At 41.0% G+C, this 25,547-nt stretch overlaps 1 protein-coding gene and 1 long non-coding RNA gene across 2 annotated transcripts in view; one reads left to right on the forward strand and one right to left on the reverse strand.

Annotated features, from left to right (window-relative positions):
• The window catches only part of LOC144376191 (uncharacterized), an 81,661-nt gene that overhangs the window by 38,778 nt on the left and 17,336 nt on the right, over nucleotides 1-25,547 (forward strand). Inside the window, exons 3-4 of the long non-coding RNA XR_013436390.1 lie at nucleotides 1,618-1,712; nucleotides 1,947-2,096. This is a non-coding gene — a long non-coding RNA (uncharacterized LOC144376191). The remainder of the gene's footprint in view (nucleotides 1-1,617; nucleotides 1,713-1,946; nucleotides 2,097-25,547) is intronic.
• LOC144364819 (uncharacterized) lies at nucleotides 6,104-25,387 on the reverse strand. Its single transcript, XM_078040977.1, has 4 exons — nucleotides 25,255-25,387; nucleotides 6,881-7,046; nucleotides 6,560-6,654; nucleotides 6,104-6,318 (listed from the first exon to the last, which is right to left on the reverse strand). The coding sequence occupies exons 1-4, from the start codon at nucleotides 25,385-25,387 to the stop codon at nucleotides 6,104-6,106; spliced, it is 609 nt and encodes a 202-aa protein (XP_077897103.1).

Below are 25,547 nucleotides of genomic sequence, written 5' to 3' on the forward strand. Positions count from 1 at the left end.
CAATTTTTCAATTTGCATGGATGAGTAAACTCAAGCTAAGATATCTTAAGTAACTTAGCAAGGCCTCACTGTCAATTAAGGAGAAGTAGAAGTTAACATGCAAACATGAGTTTTGACTCAGAAGCCTAAATTTGTGACTTCTGAAGAAAGTTTGCTTTCTTTCTGAACCTCTACCCTTTTTGTAAACACATTGATAGATGGTGTTATATCCCTTCCCACCCAGTGTTGGTGATGATGCAGTATTTCTTTCATTTATATTGACCTGTCTACCAGATTCTCCTCCTTTGCAGATGCTGTGTTCTCTTGTAAAGCAGGAGTCAGTCAACCTTTGATGTAAAGGGCCAGGTAATATTTTTGGCTTTGTGGTTTAGCCCACTCTGCAGTTGCATCCAGGATCAATTTGTGAACAAAGGAGCATGGCTGAAATTTTATAAAAAGTGGCTTTGAAGGGACTTGATTTGGCTCACAGCTGTATTTGCTGATCCCTGCTTCAAAGCCATGGTAGACATCAGTGTTTCTCCTTGGTCTCTTCAGTACTTAGATCATCCCATATACGTTTCTGTTTAGTGTCAAGGTTAATTGCATTGTAGTTCCACATATTTTCTGGTTTGGAATCCTGGGCTGTCCTAATTGGAAAGCCCCTTGAGGGCACTTGGCTGGAGGTGTACTTTCCTAGCCCTCTGGTGGGACTATCCACTGAGCTCCCTGAGACCAGATGGTTCTATGGCATGTGTGTGCATTGAGAACTCTTGCAGATGGTGACCTGTCTAAAAGTGGCGTGTTCACAGAATGCAAGACTTGGCAGCAGTTAGGAAGAACTTAGTAACTTAGCAAGGCTGTGTTTTCTAACCCAGCTTGTCAAAATATATTGTTTGGTGAAAAAACAAAGGATGAATTTGTGAAGTGATACCTTTTTGTGCTGGAAACATTGAATGTATGTTTTGTCTATATGTTTTATAAGGGTCAGGCCTGTGAGTGCATGGAGAAGGCCTGAGGTATCCAGGAGCCCTCACTTCTGGGGGACAAGTTTGGTGTTGGGGCTGGTGATTTTTGCCTAACTGTGGTGTTGAAGATCTTGACAAGGAGGATGTGTTTGCATGTTACTTGTTTAATTTAAATTTAAGAATAACAAAAAGGATCAGCTGAGTTTCAGCCTGTTTATAACCACCAGGGGCCGCAAGCAAACATGGAAGAAGTGCACTATGCTTTCTGGGAGGGGGTCCTCATGGCCTGCTGGATTGTTGATACTCCATGCAACACAGCATCCTCATTACATAATAGGGACACGCAGCCCAGAGTAAATGGGATGAGAACCTCAGCTCTGAAATGACATGTAGACTTTTGTCCTGCTGCCTGTCAATTGAAAGGTCACTTAACATTCCTTAAGTTTATTTTATAGTCAGCCCCTTCTTCCAGTTGAGGAAAGGGAAGATGACAAGATCAGTTTTATGCTTCACTTGGGCAACTAGGAGACAGCTGAAAGGTCACAGGGAGGTTTATGGGAAACAGTTTTTACAGGAAAAGCTGGGTGTAGGCGGGTCACTTATTTTTTGTTCAAGGATCGATGAGTGCACATCCTTGCTCATGGCTCTGCCATTTTTCTATGTGTTAATCCAGGAGAAATTTGATGTCAGAGAATAAAAGGAGGTCGTCCATAATTGACTTTAAGCAGTAAACAGTAAAGCATTGGGCTCTTGAGCTCCATCTTTCTTGTAAGTTCATCATTTATTCTCAGTGGTTGTGAAAATTAGTTTGACTCCTTTTACTTTCATCAATTTGGAACCCTTTCTGTTTACCCATATAAGAATGTATCTCCCTCTAACATAGAAGACACCATTATGGTGAAAACTGTTTTTCTTCAGCTGAAGTTATTTGCTATTTATAAAAAATACAAAGAGGTATGTTTTATATCATGGCAATTCTTAACATATATTATGTGCTTCTAGGCTCTGAGAATTTGAAAACCAAAAGGTTTTGAAGTTTTGTGTGATGCCACCTGAATCGGAAACCAAGATGAACATAACTGAAGGAGGTCTGTTGCTGTTTTCAGCAAATTCTAATTCATCATGTATGGAGTTTTCAAAGAAAATTGCCGAGTAAGTTGTAATTTCACCATTAAATTCTAGATGGATTATATGATGTAAATTTGACAATCAGATATGCAGTGACTGTCAAACTTGAACACAGTTAAGTTGTACTTCATCTATGTATCATTCACATGAATTAAAGGCTAACCTTTAGATAAACTGTCCCACCTCCCTACATATTCATCCAGCACACATTGATAAGTGCCAGAGATTGTGTTAGGTGCTGTGTGTTCATAGAATGATTTTAGTATGATGAAAACTGAAGCATATTAGTAAATAAGAAAGATATCACAGTTTACACTTCAGTGTAATTTTAGATATCTATTAAATGAATATTAAACCCCTGTTCTGTATAAGACCTTGATCTAGACATTGGGAGTTAGTAGGGAGCAGGCCAGTCAACTTTCTTCTTTCTTACAAAATTTACATTTACATTTCAGCTGCCTTCCAGATACCTGAGTTATACATAAAACATAAGTGCAGAGTTTTGAGAATGCTCTTAATGCCTATAAATGAAATCTTTTAAAATTGAACAGAAATCTTCAACTTTAAAAGAAGCTCATTTTAACAAAATATAAATAGTTAAAATAAAAAGAAGAATAAAAGAAATGGCAGTAGAGGGTAAAAGCAGCTCTGGGATGCAAACAGTTATAAAGGAGTGCTCCATGGGTGTTGCTGGAGAGGGGCCCCTAGGAGCTGCTGGCCTAGAGCTGCCATTGAAGCTTCAGTTTGTCAATGGGAGCCCCTGTGGAGAAAATGACCACTCCCTCCCGGTCATGCACAGAGCACCAAGGAACAGGTTCTACTCTCTGCTATCTTAGATCCAGCCTTGTAAATGGAATAGTATTATTTTTTTCTGGTAGATGATTATTAAAGACATGGAAATGCATCTAATTTTCTCAGGTGGATTTTGTCTCCTGAACCTTGACTGAGCTTGTTAATTAGTTCTAACAGTTTTCATTGGAAAAGAGTGTGGCATTCTCTATGAAGAGGACTTGTCCTCTGCCAAAAGAGGCAGCCCTTCCTTGTTCCTTCCTGGTTTGGATTCCTGTGGTTTCTTTTTCCTCTCAGATTCCTCTGTCTGGGGTCTTCAGCACTACATGGAACAGACATTGCTGCAGGGTGGGCAGCATCACCTTGGTCATGATCTTAAGGAAAAGCGTTTATTTTTCAGCCACTGCATACAACGTTTGATGTGGCAGATTCTGTGTGACCTTTATTGTCCTGTGGTGCATTCCTTTTTACCTAATTTTTGGAGGACGTCCATCATGAAAAAGTGTTGATTTTTTTCAGAATAGTTTTTCTATTCCTATTGAGATAGTATGGTTTTTATCTTTCATTCTGTTTGAATTGGTTTATCAGATTGAATTATTTATGTGTTTTACAGCATTCTTGCCCTCTGGGATGACTCTCACTTGGTCCTAGTGAATGATTTAGAATGTTCTGTTGAATTTGCTCGACCAGTATTTTGTTAAGGATGTTTGTGGCTACAGACATGAGATATATTGGTCTGTACCTGTAGTTTTTGATGTGGTTTTTGTAATATTACAGAAACTTTACAGTCTGGCCTATTCAAAGCTCATCCAAGTTGGGTTTAGAATGCTCCTTCTCAAACAAGAAAGAGAAAGCTAAGAAGAAATCCCACCATAACTCCTTTCTGTGAAACTGAACGTGCCCTTCCTTGCTGCTCCAGGGGTGGACCCCACACATTGAGCAATCGCTGTGGGAGGCCAGGCCATTAGTCCTGCACCAAATCCTATAGGAAAAGCCACAAGTTCTCACTTGCACTCATTGCAGATTTACATCATTGATGTGTCCTCTATCAAATGAGGTCCTCTATAGAGACACCCTGAACACACCAATGTGTTCATGTAACAGCTTCCTTGACTTCTGTCCTTGTGGGCACAGATAGACGCACCTCAGCAGCCACAGTGTTCCTTGGTACATGGGGAGCAGATGTGGCCAGCCACTCCTCTACATGACTCCAGTTCTGGCCATTTCCAACAGTGCTGGCAGGATAAGTACCTAGCTTTCAACATGCTGGATGAAGGAAGGGACACATGCTAAGAACTTGGAAGGGTGCTGCCAAATGATTCTGAGGAGTATCTGTGGCCACATCTCCCAGGGGATCTGCCCAGGCCTCCATCTCCTGTATTCTCACCAGGGCTGTTCAGCACCAGCCTTCAAACCTGCCCATCAGTGGGGACAAACGACCTCTCAGTGTTGACATTCAGAGGTTGAACATCTTTGACAGTTACTCAGTGCAGTGATTCCCTTTTGAATTGCAGGGATTTGTTCTTTGTCTCTGTGAGGTTCTGTGTGTCCCTGGGATATTAACCTTTGATTAGTCTAGGGTTTTAAGGAACACTTTGCTAGTTGTGAATTGTCTTTCTAAGTATCTATATTCTTTTTTTTTTTTCTCCATCAGGAGTTGATATGTGACTTCTGATCCTTAGGTCAGAAGAAAATATTTTCAACTTCAATGTTATGAAAGTATTTTCTAAGAAACTCTTTTTACATATGAATGTAGAACTGCTAGGTGGGTGGCACATGACTACCCAAGTGACTCAGGAGGCTGAGGAAGGAGGATTCAAAGTTGGAGGCCAGTTTTCCTATCTTACATCCTCAGCAACTTAGTGAGACTCCATCTCAAAAAGAAAAAAAAACTCGGAATGTGGCGTAGTGTTAAAGTGCCCATGGGTTCAATCTCTAGTACTTAAATAAAGAAAACAAAAGAAACAAATAAAACAAAAATAAACAAATAATAGAAAACCTAAAAATCTTAGATCTATATGGGATTTACCATTCATAGAAAATTCAAGTGTAAACAGTCCCTTCTACTTTTATGTGGTCAAACAGAAGGTGGCCTGCAGTGATGTGAAAAACTCAGAGGAGGAAAATCCCAGGGAGAGAATAATGACAATTCCCTGGAGACTAGCAGGAGGGAGAAGGGGAGGGAGTAGGAATGGGTACTAGATACAGGACAATGGGATGCAATTAAAGCTAAAAAGCTGGATTGTTTTAAAACAATATAGTCTTAAATTTTAAAATATTTGTGCAAAAATACAAAAAAAATAGAAAAAAAATGAAAGGTGGAAAGGGAAAGGGCAGCTCTGGGGTGGGAACAGGTGCTGGGGGCGCTCAGTGGGTGGGGCTGGTTGTGGGGCCACTAGGAGCCGCAGGCCTGAAGCTGCTGTTGAAGGTGGTTGTGATCCTGGTGCTCTCTCAGGTGGTGGAGGTGGTTATGGAAGTTGAGCTGGGGTTTCTTATCTCTTCCTTTATCTTTATGTGTCCGTACAGACTACTGTATATATGTTTCTAAGTGCTTTATTATTCTTCTTGGCTTGTTGTTGGTGTTACCATAAAGGTTTTCTCTGTGTACTCTTCTGTTCTGTTCAGCACTGGTGTTGAGATTTATCTGCCTGATGACATGGAGCTGGATGTTGTTGTTTCTTCCTGCGGGATGTATTCCCTGTTACAAAGCAAACTTATCTTTTCTCCAGCCATTGAACTTAAGAGAGATGTGTGTGTGTGTGTGTGTATGTGTGTTTCCAAATAAAACTGCTTTAAGTTTTAAAGGGTTTAGGTTTAGGCCAGGCTCAGCAATGGAGCAAGCCCCTGTCTCAATGAAAAAGGAAAAGACCATGGATGTAGCTCAGTGGTAAAGTGCCCCTGAGTTCCAGCCCAGTAACAAAGAAATAAGAATAAAAACATAAAAAAAATTTTAGACCTGTATGGCATTTGCCCTTCTGAGGAAACATAATTAGTCTCTCAAAACTTTATGCAGCCCAGAAGAAATCAGACTGCACTGGTTTCAAAAACACAGAGTCAGCATATTGCATATTGGAAGCTAAGGGGTTGCTGGGGACTAGCGGGAGGGTGGGGAGGCAGTGGTCATGGTTATTGAATTCCAGAAAATGTTCTGGAACTCCATAGTGGTGACTAGTGCACAGTTTAGAGAAGGCACTTGATGCCAAAGAACTGAGTCTTTTAACAATGAAAACAAATCTTTAATTTTAAATAATAAAATAATAAACACATACAATAAAAACAAATAAACAAATGGCCTGGGAGAAGACCAGAGGCTCTGAGTTCCTCTCTGGATGCAGTGCTGACTGAAGGGCCAGCAGAAGACATTGGTCTTGATTGTCCAAGGCATCCAGCTCCAGTTCTGTATCAGATGGTGGAGGTGGTAGACCTCGAACGGGAGCTTCCACAAGCACCAGAGCAGCTAGAGGAGTAAAGGTCCACAGACTATCCATGTTAGGTCCAGGGGCAGAATATTCCCTACTGCCTTTCATACAATTCCACACACAAACCCAACACCGGGCAGTGTTCCCAGAATGTACACAGACAATGACAGCTCTGCCTCTGGTTGTTCCTGCCCCGCCCCAGTTCCTGTGCAGTATGCTCTGCTTGTCCCTCCCTGTCCCATTCTGACATACTCATAACCCCACCTCAGTCCTCCTCACCTTCGGCCTGTTCCTCCATGGGCTCCAGGTTTTCTGTCAAGGCTGGGACCTGGTGTCCTTGGTCCTCCACCTCGGGGCCTGTGACAGTGACCTGGCTGTGGACATTACCAAGTGGGTAGTGAGGCAAATGCAAGTGAGGGAGTGAGGAGACCACCCAAGAGGGATGGGGGCAGCAGTATGAGAGGCCTGGCCTTTCCTACCATGAGGTCAGTGACCTTGGCACCCCACAGTTCAGAGGAGAGGGCTGAAGCTCAGAGAGGCCCAGGGCCATTTCCAGCACTCACAGCTGTATGTGACCCTGTCACCCTGGGCAGGGCTTACCTTCCCAACATTTGGTACACCTCTTGTTGTATGGAGGAACTCGAGATGGTTGAGGCCGAAGAGGATGATTCAAAGAAGAAGATGGGCTCCAGGGTGTCCTCCAGGTCCCCCAGGGAGTACGCCTGGAACACATATCCAATGCTGGTATCCTCCCCTCTGTAGCCACCTTCTTGGTTGGGACATTGAGGAAACAGAGTCAGTGCCAAAGTGACCCACCAGAAGTGTCTGGGGATGGAGTCCAGTGCAATAGCCAAAGCTCATACGGGCTTGTCCCACAGAGGGACAGGAGAGCCCCAGCAGAGCAATGGCTGGCAGAGTTCACAGTGGAATTGCTGAGGGGATAGTTAGAAACACAGCAGCTTCAGGCCAGTGTGTTAGCTGAGCAGAGGTGGCAGCTCTGTGCACTAGGAGCTTATCCCCTGAGTCCCACCAGCACATCACCTTCTGGAGATGGGAAAACAGGCTCATCCCACACAGGAGGGTCCCTGTGTGAGGACACCCAGGACATCATTCTCTGCGGTGCTGTTGAAATGGCCCCAGGAGGGAATGAGGTCCATATTGCACAGCCCTGAATGACTGTGGAACTGAGTCCCCTGGAAAGTAATCAGGCCCCAGGTCCCTAGCTCATGCTTTCACAGTCTGGGATGTGTTCCTTCAGTCAGCAAGTACCAGAGAAATGGATGAACTAGCACAAGCCTTGTGATGTTTCAGCTAAACTCATCCCTAGTAATCCTGATGCTGTGTAAGACTTGGAGAGTGTGTGGAAGGACCGTCAGGCCATTGCTACCTGGAAAACTAAGCTAATAGTCATTTGGATGGCAGATACAAATCATCAGAGAATTAAAATCACATCCATGTTGCTGTTCTGATGTTTTCACAAATATGGGAACAGTGACCTTGGATGAGTCCAAGAATGAGGCAGGCAGAGAGGGTGAGGAGGACGGGTGAGGATTTGTTGTTCAGATTCCTCATGGTGGGGACTCTGCCCCTCCACCTGCCAATCCTACCAGGAAGGTGGTCCTGGTGATATCTGTGCTCTTATTCACTTTTATTCTGCTCTGTCCGCTGCCAGTAGAGCCCCCTCTGTTCCGCCCTTACCCTGAGGCTCAGCTCCTGGCTACTGGTGCTTGGCTCTGGATATTCCTCCCTGCACATGGAGTTGGAGCTGAAGCTGCAGCTCCAATGCTTGTTGAGGGTAAACTGTGGAAAGAATGGAAGACAGTGCCTGGTAGCTGGCCGGGAGCCCCAGCCCCTGCTCGCCTCCATTCAGGGTGTTTGTGTCTCTTGTGACCTTCTGCTCCCCCGACCTCATACAGATCCTGTACCTCAGGCTTCTACCCTGTAGAACTGGAAATGACACTGGGTGCCCAGGATGTACCGTGGACACTTTCATTGCCCACCTTTATCCCTGTCCTGGGGGTGACCATGATAGGACAGGAGGCTTACAATCTCCTACCACGTATTCCTGCCTCAGGCACCTGTTCTCCCCTTCTGAGGAGCAAGGTGGTGGGGCTCTGCAGGGCTACTCACGGTGATGTTCTCTCCTGGATGTACTTCCCCAGGGCTATGAGGTATGGATCTAAAGCTCCTCCTCCCACTTGGGGGAGTGCCCATTGGAAGAGTACCACCAGCGAGGCACTGGCAGCAGGATTGAAAACGACATCGCAGTCTTATCCAAAAGTTCCTTCTTTGGGGTGTGTAGTGATTTGGGTCTGGGGAAGGGGCCGTGCAGCCATAGGGGGAGCTCTGGCGGCGGGGCCTCCTAAAGGGTCGGCCTCCACAGGGGAAGCAGGAAAACATGTTTTGGCTTTCAAAGTATTTCACCAAATGAGCTGGGAGGAGGCGGTTGCTAGAATGTGGGTGCCTGGTTACTGGGTTCCAAGTTCTGTTTGGCTCTATGACCAAGGAAGGGAGGCCATGTCTTGGGGGTTCCTGGCCTAACCCATCCTCCACATAAGCCCATGTGTGTCCCTCTGTTGGCTCTCCTCCAGCCCCATGACTTTTTATGTGTGTACACAGCCAACCCCAACACTGGCCCCACATCCCTTGACAGGCCTGGGTGCAGCCAGGGTCCCAGATCTGAGGAGACACAGCTAGGTTTCAACCCAGCTCCTCCTCCTGTCCTCTCATGGGACTGTGGACAAGTCATCGTGTCTCTAAGGCTTAACCAGTGTTCCCCTGCACAGGGGCATCATCCTAGAATCTACTTCCTAGCAAAGTCACCAGACATGTGTGAGATGACACAAACCATGTTGTCCCATGTCCATAATGCACAAAAGTAGAGCTAAAATATTGAAACAGGTAAACTGTCACATAGAGTAGAGCTAAGAACAGGCATTGTCTCCCGTCTCATGACTTTGAAAATGCCATTTTCCTTCCTGGCCTTCTTTCTCTGCTGAGGGCCATTACCAAGTAGGAATGACGCATCGAAATTTCCTTGCCAAGCGTACCCCATGCTGCTTAGAGGACATTCGATGGGACATTGCATGCATGTTTTAATGTCGCGGCTTGGCACAGAATCACGAGCCACCATACAGCTTTGTAGGTTCAAACAGCAATTCTTTATTCCCGCTCTCACACCGCCTCCACACAGGTCCAGGGGCAAATCCGTTCTGCCGTCTCCCACACAATTCACCTACTCCACGAGGCTATCTCCAAATACCATTTTAATCTCACGAGAACTCAACGGGAACAAGCAGCAGGAACACCCTAATCCCAGCAATAATCTTCAACCTCCAACTTCCCTAAAACCCATTGTCTTAAACTGGCAACGCCTTAAACTCAAGGATCCGGTTACTTCCTCAAACATGATCAGCTCTAAACCCGGATCCGCCTTAGTCCTTGAGCAAGGTCACCTCATTAAAGCATGCATGCAATGTCCCATCGAATGTCCTCTAAGCAGCATGGGGTACGCTTGGCAAGGAAATTTCGATGCATCATTCCTACTTGGTAATGGCCCTCAGCATTTCTCCATCTGCATCTTTAGGGGGTTAAAATGCAATTAGTGGGGATATCCTCACCTCCCAGAGCCACCCACCTTGTTACCTTGTTCTCTTTGGGATGACTGAGAGTAAGCACATCCCTGGGCACCTTAGGGACCCCCAACAATGAAATTCTGGCCTTTTCCCCCTTTCCATTCTCTGCGTCCCAGTCAGGGTACATGGAGACGGGCTGCCCTTATTCCATGGAAGTGCTCTCTCTGTCCTCTTTTTCACAAGCTTTTGGGGGGGGCATAGCTATCAACATGGAACAACAACTGTACAAGCACATGGTTTCCATCTCAGAGACTAAGAGTAGGGAGGCTCCAGGTGGAAGCTCAAACCCTCTCACACTGGCTGCCTCCACCATCCTGAACGCAGAGACTCAAGCTAGAAATAGACAACTCCACCAACTGGAAGAAAAGAAGACAGTTCTGAGAGACAGGTTTTTCTTTATTTCTTTTCTTTTCTCTGTCTTCTCATCCATTCTTCACTACCCTTCTCCCACTCTGTTCCTCACAACCTCAACATATGAGAAACCAAGAACTTTGCATGAAATAGGACCTTAAGGACTGAATCAACAGAATAATATAATATAGAGGAATTGCGTATGCCCCACCTCACCCCCTTTTTTTCTTATTTACTTTCTCCCTCTCTTTTTTTTTCTTTCCTTGTTATTCTTTTCTTTTTTCTTCCTCCCTCTATCCCACTTTCAACTTCCTAACTTTTACAATTTATACATAGGGTAATTTTCTAAATACAGATAGGAGTTTGAATTTATAGATTGTTCTGTAAATTACCCCTGTATATTCATTAGAGTTCTCCTCCAAAGTTGCTAAGTTAGATTAACCCCATACTCTTACACTTTTCCCCCTTAACCTAATGTCCTACACCTGACCCTCAGTTCTCTATATGCCACCAGAAATGGTATGCCTGTTATGAAACTAATGACTGTATTCTAAATAATAATTGAAGCCAACATCTGTAGACATAGAGTCTAACTATAAATGTATTAATAATGAAAACTTGCTCATAGATGATGTATTATTGATATTGGGAACTGTTAACATTGTCTTTCTCCACAAAAGAGAGAGTTTGGAACTATACAAGAGCAATATAAATATATAGGGGAAAATATTAACACAACAGTCACACAGAGCTGGAAAGAAACATGAACAGTATGAAAAGACAAGGAGAGAAAGGACCACAAACAATGCAGGACAATTCAACATTAGAAGAGGTAACATCTGCAGTGGAAGGAATGTCAGGTAAAGATTTCAAGATATACATGGTCAGATGATCTGGAGTCTCAAGGAAGACATTAGACAGCAAATGCAGACAATGAAAGATCACTTTGACAATGAATTACATAAACAAATCCAAGAAGCAAAAGATCAACTCTACAGGGTGATAGAGGTTATACAACAAACAAACAGACAAACCAGAAATCCTGGAAATGAAGGAAATAATAAACCAAATTAAAAAGTCAAATGAGAGTATCACCAGCAGAGTAGAACACTTAGAAGATAGGACATCAGACAATGAAGACAAAGTATATCATCTCGAAAAGAGTGTAGACAGCACAGCGAGACTGATAAGAAACCACGAGTAGAACATCCAAGAAATATGGGAGAGCTTAGAGACCAAATTGGCATAAGGAAGGTATAGAGGTACAAACCAAAGGAATGAGCAATCTGTTCAATGAAATACTATTAGAAAACTTCCCAGACATGAAGAATGAAACAGAAATCCAAATCCTAAAAGCCTACAGGATGCCGAATGCACAAAATCACAACAGATCCACCAAGACACATTATAATGAAGATGCCCAACGTACAGAACAAGGAGAGAATTTTTAAAAGCCACAAGAGAAAGGAAGAAGATTACATTTAGAGGTAAACCAATTAGGTTAATGGCTGATCTTTCAACACAGCCTCTGAAAGCTAGAAGATCCTGGAACAACATATTTCAAACACTGAAAGATAATGGATTTCAACCAAGAATCTTGTATCAGGAAAATTAATGTTCAGGATTGAAGATGAAATAAAAACCTTCCATGATAAACAAAAGTTAAAAGAATTTGCAGCCAGAAAACCAGTGCTTCAAAATATCCTTAGCAAAACATTACATGAAGAAGAAATGAAAAATAACAATGAAAAACAACAGTGGGAGGTAGTACAGTAAAGGAAAAACTAATCAAATAGGAAAAAATCAAGATAAATAACAAAAATAAACAAATATGGCTTGAAATACAAACCATATCTCAATAGTAACCCAACATGTTAATGGCTTATACTCACCAATCAAAAGACATAGGCTAGTAGACTGAATTAAAAAAAAAATCCAACAATATGCTGCCTACAGGAGACTCATCTGATAGGAAAAGACATACACAAACTGAGGGTGAAAGTTTGGGAAAAATCATACCACTCACATGGACTTCAGAAGCAAACAGGGGTGTCCATACTCTTATCAAATAAAGTAAACTTCAAGCCACAGTTAATCAAAAGGGATAAAGAAGGACATTACATACTGCTCAAGGGAACCATACACCAACAAGACATAACAATCATTAATATATATGACCCAAACAATGGTGCAATTATGTTCATCAACAAACCCTCCTCAAGTTCAAGAGTCAAATCAAACACAATAATCATGGGTGATTTTATCACACCACTCTCATCACTGGACAGATCTTCCAAACAAAAGTTGGATAAAGAAACTATAGAACTCAATAACACAATTAATAACTTAGATTTGATTTCATATATAGAATATATCAACCAAGATCAAGCAGATACCCTGTCTTAGCAGCACATGGATCATTCTAAAAATAGACCATATATTATGCCACAGGGCAACTCTTAGCAAATACAAAGGAGTAGAGATACTATCATGCATTTTATCTGATCATAATGGAATGAAATTGGAAATCAACAATAAAATAAGGAAGAAAAATTCCTACATCACATGGAGACAGAACAATAGGCAACTGAATGAACAATGGGTTACAGAAGACATTAAGGAGGAAATTTAAAAATTCTTAGAGGTAAATGAGAACACAGACACAACATATCAAAATCTCTGGGACACTATGAAAGCAGTATTAAGAGGGAAATTCATTGCATGGAGTTCATTCCTTAAAAGAAGAAAAAGCCAACAAATAAGTGACCTCACATTAATCTCAAAGCCCTAGAAAAAGAAGAACAAATCAGCAGCAAAAGCAGTAGAAGGCAAGAAATAATTAAAATCAGAGATGAAATCAATGAAATCAAACCAAACAAACAATTGAAACAATTGACTAAACTAAAAGTTGGTTCTTTGAAAAAATAAATAAGATTGACCTACCCTTAGCCATGCTAATGAAGAGAAGAAGAGAGAGAACTCAAATTACTAGCATATGGGATGAAAAAGGCAATATCACAACAGATACTAAAGAAATACAGAAGATAATTAGAAATTATTTTGAAACCTTATACTCCAATAAAATAGAAGATAGTGAAGGCATTGATATATTCCTTAAGTCATATGATCTTCCCAGATTGAGTCAGGAAGATATACACAACTTAAACAGACAAATATCAAGTGAGGAAATAGAAGAAGCCATCAAAAGATTACCAACCAAGAAAAGCCCAGGACCAGATGGATATACAGCCGAGTTTTACAAAACCTTTAAAATTAATTCCAATACTCTAGAATCTATTTCAGGAAATAGAAAAAGAGGGAGTACTTCCAAATTCATTCTAGGAGGCCAATATCACCCTGATTCCAAAACCAGACAAAGACACCTCAAAGAAAGAAAACTTCAGACCAATATCTCTAATGACTATAAATGCGAAAATCCTCAATAAAATTCTGGCAAATTGGATACAAAAACATATCAAAATGATCGTGCACCATGATCAAGTGGGATTCATCCCCGGGACGCAAGTTTGGTTCAACATACAGAAATCAATAAATGTAATTCATCACATCAATAGACTTAAAGGTAAGAATAATATGATCATCTCAATAGACACAGGAAAAGCATTTGACAAAATACAGCATCCCTTTATATTCAAAACACTATAAAAACTAGGGATAACAGGAACTTACCTCACATTGTAAAAGCTATCTACACTAAGCCTTAGACCAGCATCATTCTAAATGGAGAAAAATTGAAGGCATTCACTCTAAAGTCTGGAATAAGACAGGGATGCCCTCTCTCACCACTTCTATTCAACTTAGTTCGTGAAACTGGCCAGAGCAATTAGACAGATGAAAGAAATTCAAGGAATAACTATAGGAAAAGAAGAACTTAAACTAGCACTATTTGCTGATGATATGATTCTGTACCTAGAAGACCCAAAAAACTCTATACCAAGAAACTTATAGAACTAGTAAATGAATTCGGCAAAGTGGCAGGATATAAAATCAACACCCATAAATCAAAGGCATTTCTTTATATCAGTGACAAATCCTCTGAAAAGGAAATGAGGAAAACTACCTCATTCACAATATCCTCAAAAAATAAAATAAAATACTTTGGAATCAACCTAACAAGAGGTAAATGATCTTTACAATGAAAACTATAGAAACCTAAAGAGAGAAATAGAAGAAGACCTTAGAAGATGGAAAGATCTACCTTGCTCATGGATAAGCAGAATTAATATTATTAAAATGACCATACAACAAAAGCACTATGCAATTCTGATCAAAATCCCAATGGCAATCCTCATTTAATAGAAAAAACAATAATGAAATTCATCTGGAAAAATAAGAGACCCAGAATAGCTAAAGCAATTCTAAGCAGGAAGAGTGAAACAGGTGATATCACTATACCAGCCTTAAACTATTCTACAGAGCAATAGTAACAAAAACAGCAAGGTACTGGCACCAAAACAGGTTGGTAGACCAATGGTACAGAATAGAGAACACAGAGACTAACCCACAAAATGACAACTACCTTATATTAGACAAAGGTGCTAAAAGCATGCACTGGAGAAAGGATAGCATCTTCAACAAGTGGTGCTGGGAAAACTGGAAATCCATATGCAACAAGATGAAATTGAATCCCTATCTCTTACCATGCACAAAAAGTTAACTCAAAATGGATCAAGGAGCTAGGAATTAAACCAGAGACTCTGCATCTAATAGAAGAAAAAGTAGGCCCTAATCTCCATCATGTGGGATTAGGCCCCAACTTCCTTAATAAGACATCTATAGCATAAGAATTAAAACCAATAATCAACAAATGGAATGGATTCAAACTAAGAAGTTTTTTTTCTCAGCAAAAGAAATAATGTGTGAGGTGAATAGGGAGCCTACATCCTGGGAACAAATTTCTACCCCTCACACATCAGATAGAGCACTAATCTCTAGGGTATATAAAGAGCTCAACAAGATAAGCACCAAAAAAAACCCCACAAATAACCCAGTCAATAAATGGGCCAAGGACCTGAACAGACACTTCTCAGAAGAGGATACACAATCAGTCAACAAATATATGAAAAATGCTCATCATCTCTAGCAATTAGAGAAATGCAAATCAGAACCACTCTAAGATTTCATCTCACAGAGCCTGCCAACCTCAGACATCCTTCAGAAATTTCCCACCTGCCACTCATGAGGTTAGCACATGCTGGCTTCAGAGGCCCCTGTAAGGGTGGTGAGGGGTGTGGGCGCTCTCAGCTCACTGTCTAAAAGTGAGTGGGCTGCTTAGGAGGGCTCAGTGTGGCCTGCTCACTGCCTGTGGCTCCCACTGACCTGGGAGTTGTACTGCTCTGGGTCCACTGTGCCACATCCCTATGTGCACAGAATGGCTCTCCCTGAGGCTGGCAGAATGGGATTCCCACAGATGCATCGCCTGGGGGAAATTCATGAGTGGTAGCCAAGCTTTGTGGCCCCCAACTATATCGTCTGTGACCCCACTCTCCAGATCATGGAGCTGAAGAGTCATGGAAAGTGAGTTTGGGCCCCAGGGACTGAGAGAGAGCTATAAGGAAGATGTGGGCAGACACCAGGATGGACTTCGGCAACTCTCTGGTGGGCTTTTTTCCCTTCTGATATTAAAAGGAACACCCACAATACAATTTCATAAAGGTTAACAGGCATCATGGGAAAAGTGCTGCATCTGGAATCCCACCACCCATGGCAGTCAGCTGACAGGTGGAGGAAGGCTTTGGCCATAACCAGGGTTTGCTTCCTTCCCTGAAGCCTCTATTTCTTCTCAGGAATTCTACAGGGACAATGCCAAGAATTCATGTGACTATGGAAGGACCATTAATGTCCAGCACTTCCAGAGTGATGAACCTGGTTGAAGAGCAGAAGGTGACCTATGGGGGTACTGTGGACATGGTCTCCTGATACATAGGTGTGGGCTTTGCCCTCTGAGCTTTGCCAGGCTGCCTGGTCCTTCAAGTTCCCACCAAGTCTGCAGCAAGCAGCACAGATATTTGAGAAGCAGGCAAAGCCCTCTGAGGAGTATAAATGGCTCTCACCAGTGGGCTTGGGGGGCTCTGTGGCTCTCAGCAGGCAGGAGCTGAGCACCCCTCCTAAGAATCTCCTTTGATGGTGGTGAATGATCTTTTTGGTGTGCTATTGGATTAGGTTTGGGAGCATTCTGTTGAATATTTACACAGCTGTGTTCATCAGGTATATTAGTTCTGTTGTAGTTTTTGGCTGTGGCATCAGAATAGTTCTGTGTTCAGAAGATGAATTTGGAAAGATTTCCTCGTCTTCAGTGTTTTAGAAGAATTTGAAAAGGCTTTGTGCTCTTTGTTTCCTTTTTAGTTTTTTTCACACATAGGGATTAAACCTTGGCCTTAGCCATGCAAGGCCAGCGCATTACCACTGAGCTACTGCCCCTGCCCTGAATACTTCTTTAAAGGATTGTTAGAATTCAGCACAGAATCCAAGTCTTGACTCCCTCTTTACTAGGAGACTCTTCATTATTTATTCAGCATCTTTACTCACCATTGCACTAAGGTTTTCCATTTCTTCATAATTTCCTCATGGTAGATTGTATATGTCGAGGTATGTATCCTGCTAGATTATTGAATTTACTGGCATATGTTCGTGGTCTCTTCATAGGAGTTTCTTATGATTCTATTTATTTTGTGTCAGTTGCAGTGTCTCCTATTTCACTTGAATCTTCTTTCTTTGTTTTCCCCCTTCATCTAGCTAAGTGTTTGCTGATTTTATTTCTAAATACCTCTCTGAGTTTCATTGTTTTTTTTATTGTTTCTGTAGTTTTAATTTTACTTATTTCTGCTCTGATATTTATTATTATTGTTTAAAATCAACTCTTGGTTTAGTTTGTTCTTCTTTCTTTAGTTCCTAGAGGTGTTGCTTTAGTTTGGATTTTGTTGTCATCTTTGATCTGTTCTGATGTGGGTGTTCACTGCTATAAATGTCTCTCATTGACCTTATTTTGCTGCACACTACAGGTTTTTATGCAGGGTGAGGGCACTAGGTGGGAGGCTAAGTGCTGGGCCTGCCCTTCCTTGGTGGGTTTCTCAATTATTGGGGCTTTTGGAGGGACCAGCAGGTTGGGTGAGCCCAAGGCCACAGAAAGGAATTATGTTGAGCTTTCTGACAAAGTTTCTGTTTTCTGTCTGAGAAATAACATTCTAAACCCACCTTGGCTGTGCTTTGAACAGCCCAGGCTTTAATATTTTGAATTAATTGAAGGTAGAATCTAGATGTTTTCTAACATATGCACCAGCAGAAACTCCAGAATGCCTTCCTCCATCACCAGAGCAGCTGGCCCCAGATGGTCTCAGGTGTTCATGTTTCCTCTTGGTCAATTCTAAGTATTAGAGTTATTAACTTAAAGACCCTAACATCCATTTTAGGAGGTAGGACTTTAAAAATATTAGAATTTATGGAAGTAAAGTTTAATGACAAGAAATAATTTGCAAAACACTTACATTGTCAAGTACAATAACAAATGCCTGCCTGTCTCTCTCCTTTTCTGTTTTCTTTTTGAGACAAAGTATCAGTAAGTTCCCCAGGTCTTGCTCAATTGTCCAGGTTGACTTTGAACTTGTGATCCTTATGTCTCAGCCTCTTGAGTCCTGGTCTTACAGGTGTGTACCAGCATACCTAAATACATAGCTATGTCTCAGTGGTACTATTTTCTTTTTTTAATTTTAATTTTTTATTTGTTTTAATTAGTTACACATGACAGTACAATGATGTTGACATATCATACATTTGAATCAGGTGGGGTATAATTTCTCATTTTTCTGAATGTACAGGTTGCAGAATCACATTGGTCATGCAGTCATGTATATACATACAGCAATAATAATGAGTGGTACTATTTTCATTGAACAATTTGTTTTAAAGTAAAATATCCTGAAATAATTATATTTTTTCAGAAAATTAAGCATGCCTGGTGAATGTTTTCCTTTTTCTGAGGTGTAGTCAAAATCCTGATCTTGTATAAGAAGAGAAATAAGTTATATAGTTACATATTAAATAATAGAAATGAACATAGATTACCCGATCATTCTGAAAACTGTGATTATCTCATTTTGCTATACTGAAACAAGAAGGTAAATCTATTTGTCTTTATAATTTCTTTTACTTTGGAAAAGATGGTATATGTTTAAAATGTACAACTGAATGTTCTGTTATCCATGTACATTGTGAAAAGATTACACTGTCAATCTATTTTACATACATATCACCTCCATTACCACTTTTGTGTTATAAAAATTACAAATGGACACTTTAACAATGTTAGCTGCACCATACATTATTTTTTTATATGTATATAACAGCAGAATGCATTACAACTCTTATTATATATATGGAGCACAACTTTTCATATCTCTGGTTGTATACATAGTATATTCACACCAATTTGTGTCTTCATACATGTACTTTGGATAATAATGATCATCACATTCCACCATCATTAATTGCCCCATGCCCCCTTTCTTCCCCTCCCACCCTTCTTACTCTATCTAGAGTTCCTCTATTCCTCCCATGCTCCCTCTCCCTATCCCACTATGAATCAGCCTCCTTATATCAGAGAAAACATTCGGCATTTGGTTTTTTGGGATTGGATAACTTCTCTTAGCATTATCTTCTCTAACTCCGACCATTTACCTGAAAATGCCATGATTTTATTCTCTTTTGTTGCTGAGTAATATTCCATTGTGTATATATGCCACATATTTTTCATCCATTCATCTACTGAAGGGCATCTAGGTTGGTTTCACAGTGTAGTTATTGTGAATTGTGCTGCTAAAAACATTGATGTGGCTGTGTCCCTGTAGTATGCTGTTTTGAAGTCCTTTGGGTATAGTCTGAGGAGAGGAATAGCTGGGTCAAATGGTGGTTCCATTTCCAGATTTCCACGAAATCTCCATGCTGCTTTCCATATCGGCTGCACCAATTTGCAGTCCCACCAGCAGTGGCACCGTACACCATTCTTAAGTATATTTACTTATGTATGTTTGATCTGTTATTGAATTGTATGAGCTCCTTATATTGTTTTGGTGTTAGCCCCTGTCAGATACATGCTTTGCAGATGTGACTCCCACTGTATCTGTGGCCTTCCATCTTGGTGCTTGTTGGTTTTTCTTGCTGTGCAGAAACTTGTCAGTGTGATGTCCTATCTTTTGGTTATTCTTCCTCTCCTGAATGTGCCTTCAGAGTCATATTTATAAAGTCATTGCTCAGAGCTTTCTCCTAGTTTTTCTCTTAGAATTTAAGAAAAAAAATTTTTTGCAGTTGTGTATGGACAGAATGCCTTTATTTTATGTGGTGCTGAGGCTCGAGCCCTGAGCCTCAGACATGCTAGGCAAGCTACACCCCTGTCTTCTTAGAGGTTTTATAATTATAGCTTATAGGCTTCTTTATTTATTCATTTATTTTTGAATTGATGCTTTATAATTACATATAAAGTTGGAATGAATTGTGACATATTCATAAATTTACGTCAACTTTCTTCCCTAGTTCTTTCCCTTTGCCTCCTGTCCTCCCTCACCCTCGATTTTCTGATTCTACTCTATCACAGTCTAATCTATTTTTGTGAGATTTCCCCGTTTTCCTTTATGAGAGAAACCATTTGATCCTTGAATTTCTGAGAATGGCTTATTTCACTTGACATGATGTTCTCCAGTTCTATCCCTTTACCAGCGAATGACAAAATTTTATTTTTCCTCATGGCTGAGTAGAACTCTATTGTGTTTATCCACCACATTTTCTTTATCCTTTCATCTATTGGAAGGCACCTAGGCTGGTTCCATAACTTGCCTGTTGTGTATTGTGCTACTATATGCTTTGTTATGCATATATCACTTTAGTATGTTGATTTTACATCTTTGGTATAAATACCAAGGAGTGGGATGGCTGACTGCAGATCCATTTCTTGTCTTTTTAGGAATCACCATACTGCTTTAGTTTGCAGTCCGATCAACAATTTATGAACCCATGTTTCCTCCCATATCTTCATGAACAATTATCATTTGTGTGAAAATTAGTATGATAATTGTCATTCTGAGTGGGGTCAGATGAAACCTCAGTGTGGGTTTGTTTTTGTTTTGTTTTTTTGCACCAGAGATTAAAGCCAGGGGTTCTTAACCACTTAGACACATACTCAGCGTATTTTTAAAGTTGCTTTTTTTTGGAGACAGTGTTTTTCCAAGTATCGGAGGTTATAGTTGAACTTGCAGTCCTCCTGTCAGCCTCCAAAGCCACTGGGATTATAGGTGTGTGCCTATGTGCCTGGTTTCTATTTAGTTTGATTTTCATCTCCCTGATGGCTAAGGATGTTGAACATATTTTTATATGTTAGTTGACCGTTTGGTTTTCTTCTTTGAATTTCTTCATCTTTCTCATTTATAAGGCTCGTTAAGGTTTTTTGATTATTAATATGTAATATTTATATACTATTTTCTGATTATTAATACCTTGTTGGAAGGTTATCTGACATACATTTTTTCTGATTCTGTAGGCTGTCTTTACACTCTTAATTGTTTTCTCTCCTGTACAGAATCTTTTTAGTTTGATGCTTTCACACTTATTAATTCTCACTTTTATTTCATGAATTTTAAGGATCTTTTCAAGAAAGTCAGTACCCCTGCAAGTGTGTTGGGATGTTTCCCATATTCCTGTAGCAATTTGGTGTTTCTGGCATAATTCCTAGGACTTTCATCCACTTTGAGTTAATTTTGTTTGTGCAGAGTGAAATACAGAGATCTAGTTTCATCCTTCTACACGTTACTGTTGAGTGTTCCCTGCACCATTTGTTAAAGAGGCTCTTATTTCTCCAATGTGTGCTTTTGACACCTTTGTCAGAAATAAGATTTATGTGGATTTGTCTCTGTCTTTAATCCATTTTTAATTCGTGTGTGTGTGTGTGTGTGTGTGTGTGTGTGTGTGTGTGTGGTGCTGGGAACTGAACCCAGGGCCTCGTGCATGAGAGGGAAGCACTCTACCAACTTAGCTATGTCCCCAGCCCTAGTTCACTTGTATGTACTGTGTAAGATACACAGTATCTTCATTACTTTGCTTCATTACTTTGCATGTAAATATCCTGTTTACCCAACACTGTACATGGATGAGACAGTCCATTCCCTATTGTAATGTCTTGGTGCCTTTTCAGTAATGCCAGGGTTTGTATCTGAGCTCTCTCCTGTGTTAATATGGTATCCTCTGTTCTCTTCTTTGTGTTAACTTTCATGTGAGTATCTGAGTGGATTTTATCAGAATCCTACAATATACTCTCAGTCACTTACTGTGATGCCTCTCCTTTGTCCTTTTTTGTCAGGAGGAGATGACTATTCATGACATTTTGTGGACTTATTGAATTAAAGGATTTTCTTTCTATACCAGGTAAGATTCATTGATAGGTTTAAAGGAATGCCACTGAATCTCTTGTTGTGGTAACCTGGACATTTTAACAATATTTATTCTTCCGTCCATAAGCACACTGTATCTTTCCATCTGTGTATGTGTTCATTTTCTTCCATCAGTGTTTACTAATTTTCACTATACAGATCAATTTGCTTTCTTTGAATGATTTGGCTCAATCTTTCTCTAAGTATTTTGTTCCTTTGGGTGCTATTGTAAATGGAATATTATTATTTTTTCTGGTAGACGATTATTAAGGACAAGGAAATGCATCTGATTTTCTCAGGTGGGTTTTGTCTCCTGAACCTTGACTGAGCTTGTTCATTAGTTCTAACAGTTTTCATTGGAAAAGAGTGTGGCATTCTCTATGAAGAGGACATGTCCTCTGCCAACAGAGGCGGCCCTTCCTTGTTCCTTCCTGGTTTGGATTCCTGTGGTTTCTTTTTCCTCACAGATTCCTCTGTCTGGGGTCTTCAGCACTACATGGAACAGACATTGCTGCAGGGTGGGCAGCATCACCTTGGTCATGATCTTAAGGAAAAGCGTTTTATTTTTCAGCCACTGCATACAACGTTTGATGTGGCAGATTCTGTGTGACCTTTATTGTCCTGTGGTGCATTCCTTTTTACCTAATTTTTGGAGGATGTCCATCATGAAAAAGTGTTGATTTTTTTCAGAATAGTTTTTCTATTCCTATTGAGATAGTATGGTTTTTATCTTTCATTCTGTTTGAATTGGTTTATCAGATTGAATTATTTATGTGTTTTACAGCATTCTTGCCTTCTGGGATGACTCTCACTTGGTCCTAGTGAATGATTTAGAATGTTCTAATGAATTTGCTCGACCAGTATTTTGTTAAGGATGTTTGTGGCTACAGACATGAGATATATTGGTCTGTACCTGTAGTTTTTGATGTGGTTTTTGTAATATTACAGAAACTTTACAGTCTGGCCTATTCAAAGCTCATCCAAGTTGTGTTTAGAATGTTCCTTCTCAGACAGGAAAGAGAAAGCTAAGCACAGCCCCACCATAATTCCTTTCTGTGAACCTGAACGTGCCCTTCCTTGCTGCTCCAGGGGTGGACCCCACACATTGAGCAATCGCTGTGGGAGGCCAGGCCTTAGCACTCAGTCTGTCTCCTGGTACCATTAGTCCTGCACCAAATCCTATGGGGAAAAGCCACAAGTTCTCACTTGCATTCATTGCAGATTTACATCATTGATGTGTCCTCTATCAAATGAGGTCCTCTATAGAGACACCCTGAACACACCAATGTGTTCATGTAACAGCTTCCTTGACTTCTGTCCTTGTGGGCACAGATAGACGCACCTCAGCAGCCACAGTGTTCCTTGGTACATGGGGAGCAGATGTGGCCAGCCACTCCTCTACATGACTCCAGTTCTGGCCATTTCCAACAGTGCTGGCAGGATAAGTACCTAGCTTTCAACATGCTGGATGAAGGAAGGGACACATGCTAAGAACTTGGAAGGGTGCTGCCAAATGATTCTGAGGAGTATCTGTGGCCACATCTCCCAGGGGATCTGCCCAGGCCTCCATCTCCTGTATTCTCACCAGGGCTGTTCAGCACCAGCCTTAAAACCTGCCCATCAGTGGGGACAAATGACCTCTCAGTGTTGACATTCAGAGGTTGAACATCTTTGACAGTTACTCAGTGCAGTGATTCCCTTTTGAATTGCAGGGATTTGTTCTTTGTCTCTGTGAGGTTCTGTGTGTCCCTGGGATATTAACCTTTGATTAGTCTAGGGTTTTAAGGAACACTTTGCTAGTTGTGAATTGTCTTTCTAAGTATCTATATTCTTTTTTTTTTTTCTCCATCAGGAGTTGGTATGTGACTTCTGACCCTTAGGTCAGAAGAAAATACTTTCAACTTCAATGTTATGAAAGTATTTTCTAAGAAACTCTTTTTACATATGAATGTAGAACTGCTAGGTGGGTGGCACATGACTACCCAAGTGACTCAGGAGGCTGAGGAAGGAGGATTCAAAGTTGGAGGCCAGTTTTCCTATCTTACATCCTCAGCAACTTAGTGAGACTCCATCTCAAAAAGAAAAAAAACTCGGAATGTGGCGTAGTGTTAAAGTGCCCATGGGTTCAATCTCTAGTACTTAAATAAAGAAAACAAAAGAAACAAATAAAACAAAAATAAACAAATAATAGAAAACCTAAAAATCTTAGATCTATATGGGATTTACCATTCATAGAAAATTCAAGTGTAAACAGTCCCTTCTACTTTTATGTGGTCAAACAGAAGGTGGCCTGCAGTGATGTGAAAAACTCAGAGGAGGCAAATCCCAGGGAGAGAATAATGACAATTCCCTGGAGACTAGCAGGAGGGAGAAGGGGAGGGAGTAGGAATGGGTACTAGATACAGGACAATGGGATGCAATTAAAGCTAAAAAGCTGGATTGTTTTAAAACAATATAGTCTTAAATTTTAAAATATTTGTACAAAAATACAAAAAAAATAGAAAAAAAATGAAAGGTGGAAAGGGAAAGGGCAGCTCTGGGGTGGGAACAGGTGCTGGGGGCGCTCAGTGGGTGGGGCTGGTTGTGGGGCCACTAGGAGCCGCAGGCCTGAAGCTGCTGTTGAAGGTGGTTGTGATCCTGGTGCTCTCTCAGGTGGTGGAGGTGGTTATGGAAGTTGAGCTGGGGTTTCTTATCTCTTCCTTTATCTTTATGTGTCCGTACAGACTACTGTATGTATGTTTCTAAGTGCTTTATTATTCTTCTTGGCTTGTTGTTGGTGTTACCATAAAGGTTTTCTCTGTGTACTCTTCTGTTCTGTTCAGCACTGGTGTTGAGATTTATCTGCCTGATGACATGGAGCTGGATGTTGTTGTTTCTTCCTGCGGGATGTATTCCCTGTTACAAAGCAAACTTATCTTTTCTCCAGCCATTGAACTTAAGAGAGATGTGTGTGTGTGTGTGTGTGTGTGTTTCCAAATAAAATTGCTTTAAGTTTTAAAGGGTTTAGGTTTAGGCCAGGCTCAGCAATGGAGCAAGCCCCTGTCTCAATGAAAAAGGAAAAGACCATGGATGTAGCTCAGTGGTAAAGTGCCCCTGAGTTCCAGCCCAGTAACAAAGAAATAAGAATAAAAATATAAAAAAAATTTGAGACCTGTATGGCATTTGCCCTTCTGAGGAAACATAATTAGTCTCTCAAAACTTTATGCAGCCCAGAAGAAATCAGACTGCACTGGTTTCAAAAACACAGACTCAGCATATTGCATATTAGAAGCTAAGGGGTTGCTGGGGACTAGCGGGAGGGTGGGGAGGCAGTGGTTATGGTTATTGAATTCCAGAAAATGTTCTGGAACTCCATAGTGGTGACTAGTGCACAGTTTAGAGAAGGCACTTGATGCCAAAGAACTGAGTCTTTTAACAATGAAAACAAATCTTTAATTTTAAATAATAAAATAATAAACACATACAATAAAAACAAATAAACAAATGGCCTGGGAGAAGACCAGAGGCTCTGAGTTCCTCTCTGGATGCAGTGCTGACTCAAGGGCCAGCAGGAGACATTGGTCTTGATTGTCCAAGGCAAGTGCATCCAGCTCCAGTTCTGTATCACATGGTGGAGGTGGTGGACCTCGAACGGGAGCTTCCACAAGCACCAGAGCGGCTAGAGGAGTAAAGGTCCACAGACTATCCATGTTAGGTCCAGGGGCAGAATATTCCCTACTGCCTTTCATACAATTCCACACACAAACCCAACACCGGGCAGTGTTCCCAGAATGTACACAGACAATGACAGCTCTGCCTCTGGTTGTTCCTGCCCCGCCCCAGTTCCTGTGCAGTATGCTCTGCTTGTCC

The sequence above is a fragment of the Ictidomys tridecemlineatus genome, chromosome 3 (genome assembly GCF_052094955.1).
Source record: "Ictidomys tridecemlineatus isolate mIctTri1 chromosome 3, mIctTri1.hap1, whole genome shotgun sequence".
NCBI classification, from domain to species: domain Eukaryota; kingdom Metazoa; phylum Chordata; class Mammalia; order Rodentia; family Sciuridae; genus Ictidomys; species Ictidomys tridecemlineatus.

Excerpts from the sequence above, each read along its gene's own strand:
- LOC144364819 (XM_078040977.1), bottom strand. The coding sequence starts at position 25,387 with ATGGATAGTCTGTGGACCTTTACTCCTCTAGCCGCTCTGGTGCTTGTG. Across the intron at positions 7,047-25,254 it reads CTTGGACAATCAAGACCAAT|GTGGCTACAGAGGGGAGGAT; the intron begins GTCTCCTGCTGG and ends CCAACCAAGAAG. Across the intron at positions 6,319-6,559 it reads CATGGAGGAACAGGCCGAAG|CTGCTCTGGTGCTTGTGGAA; the intron begins GTGAGGAGGACT and ends TTACTCCTCTAG.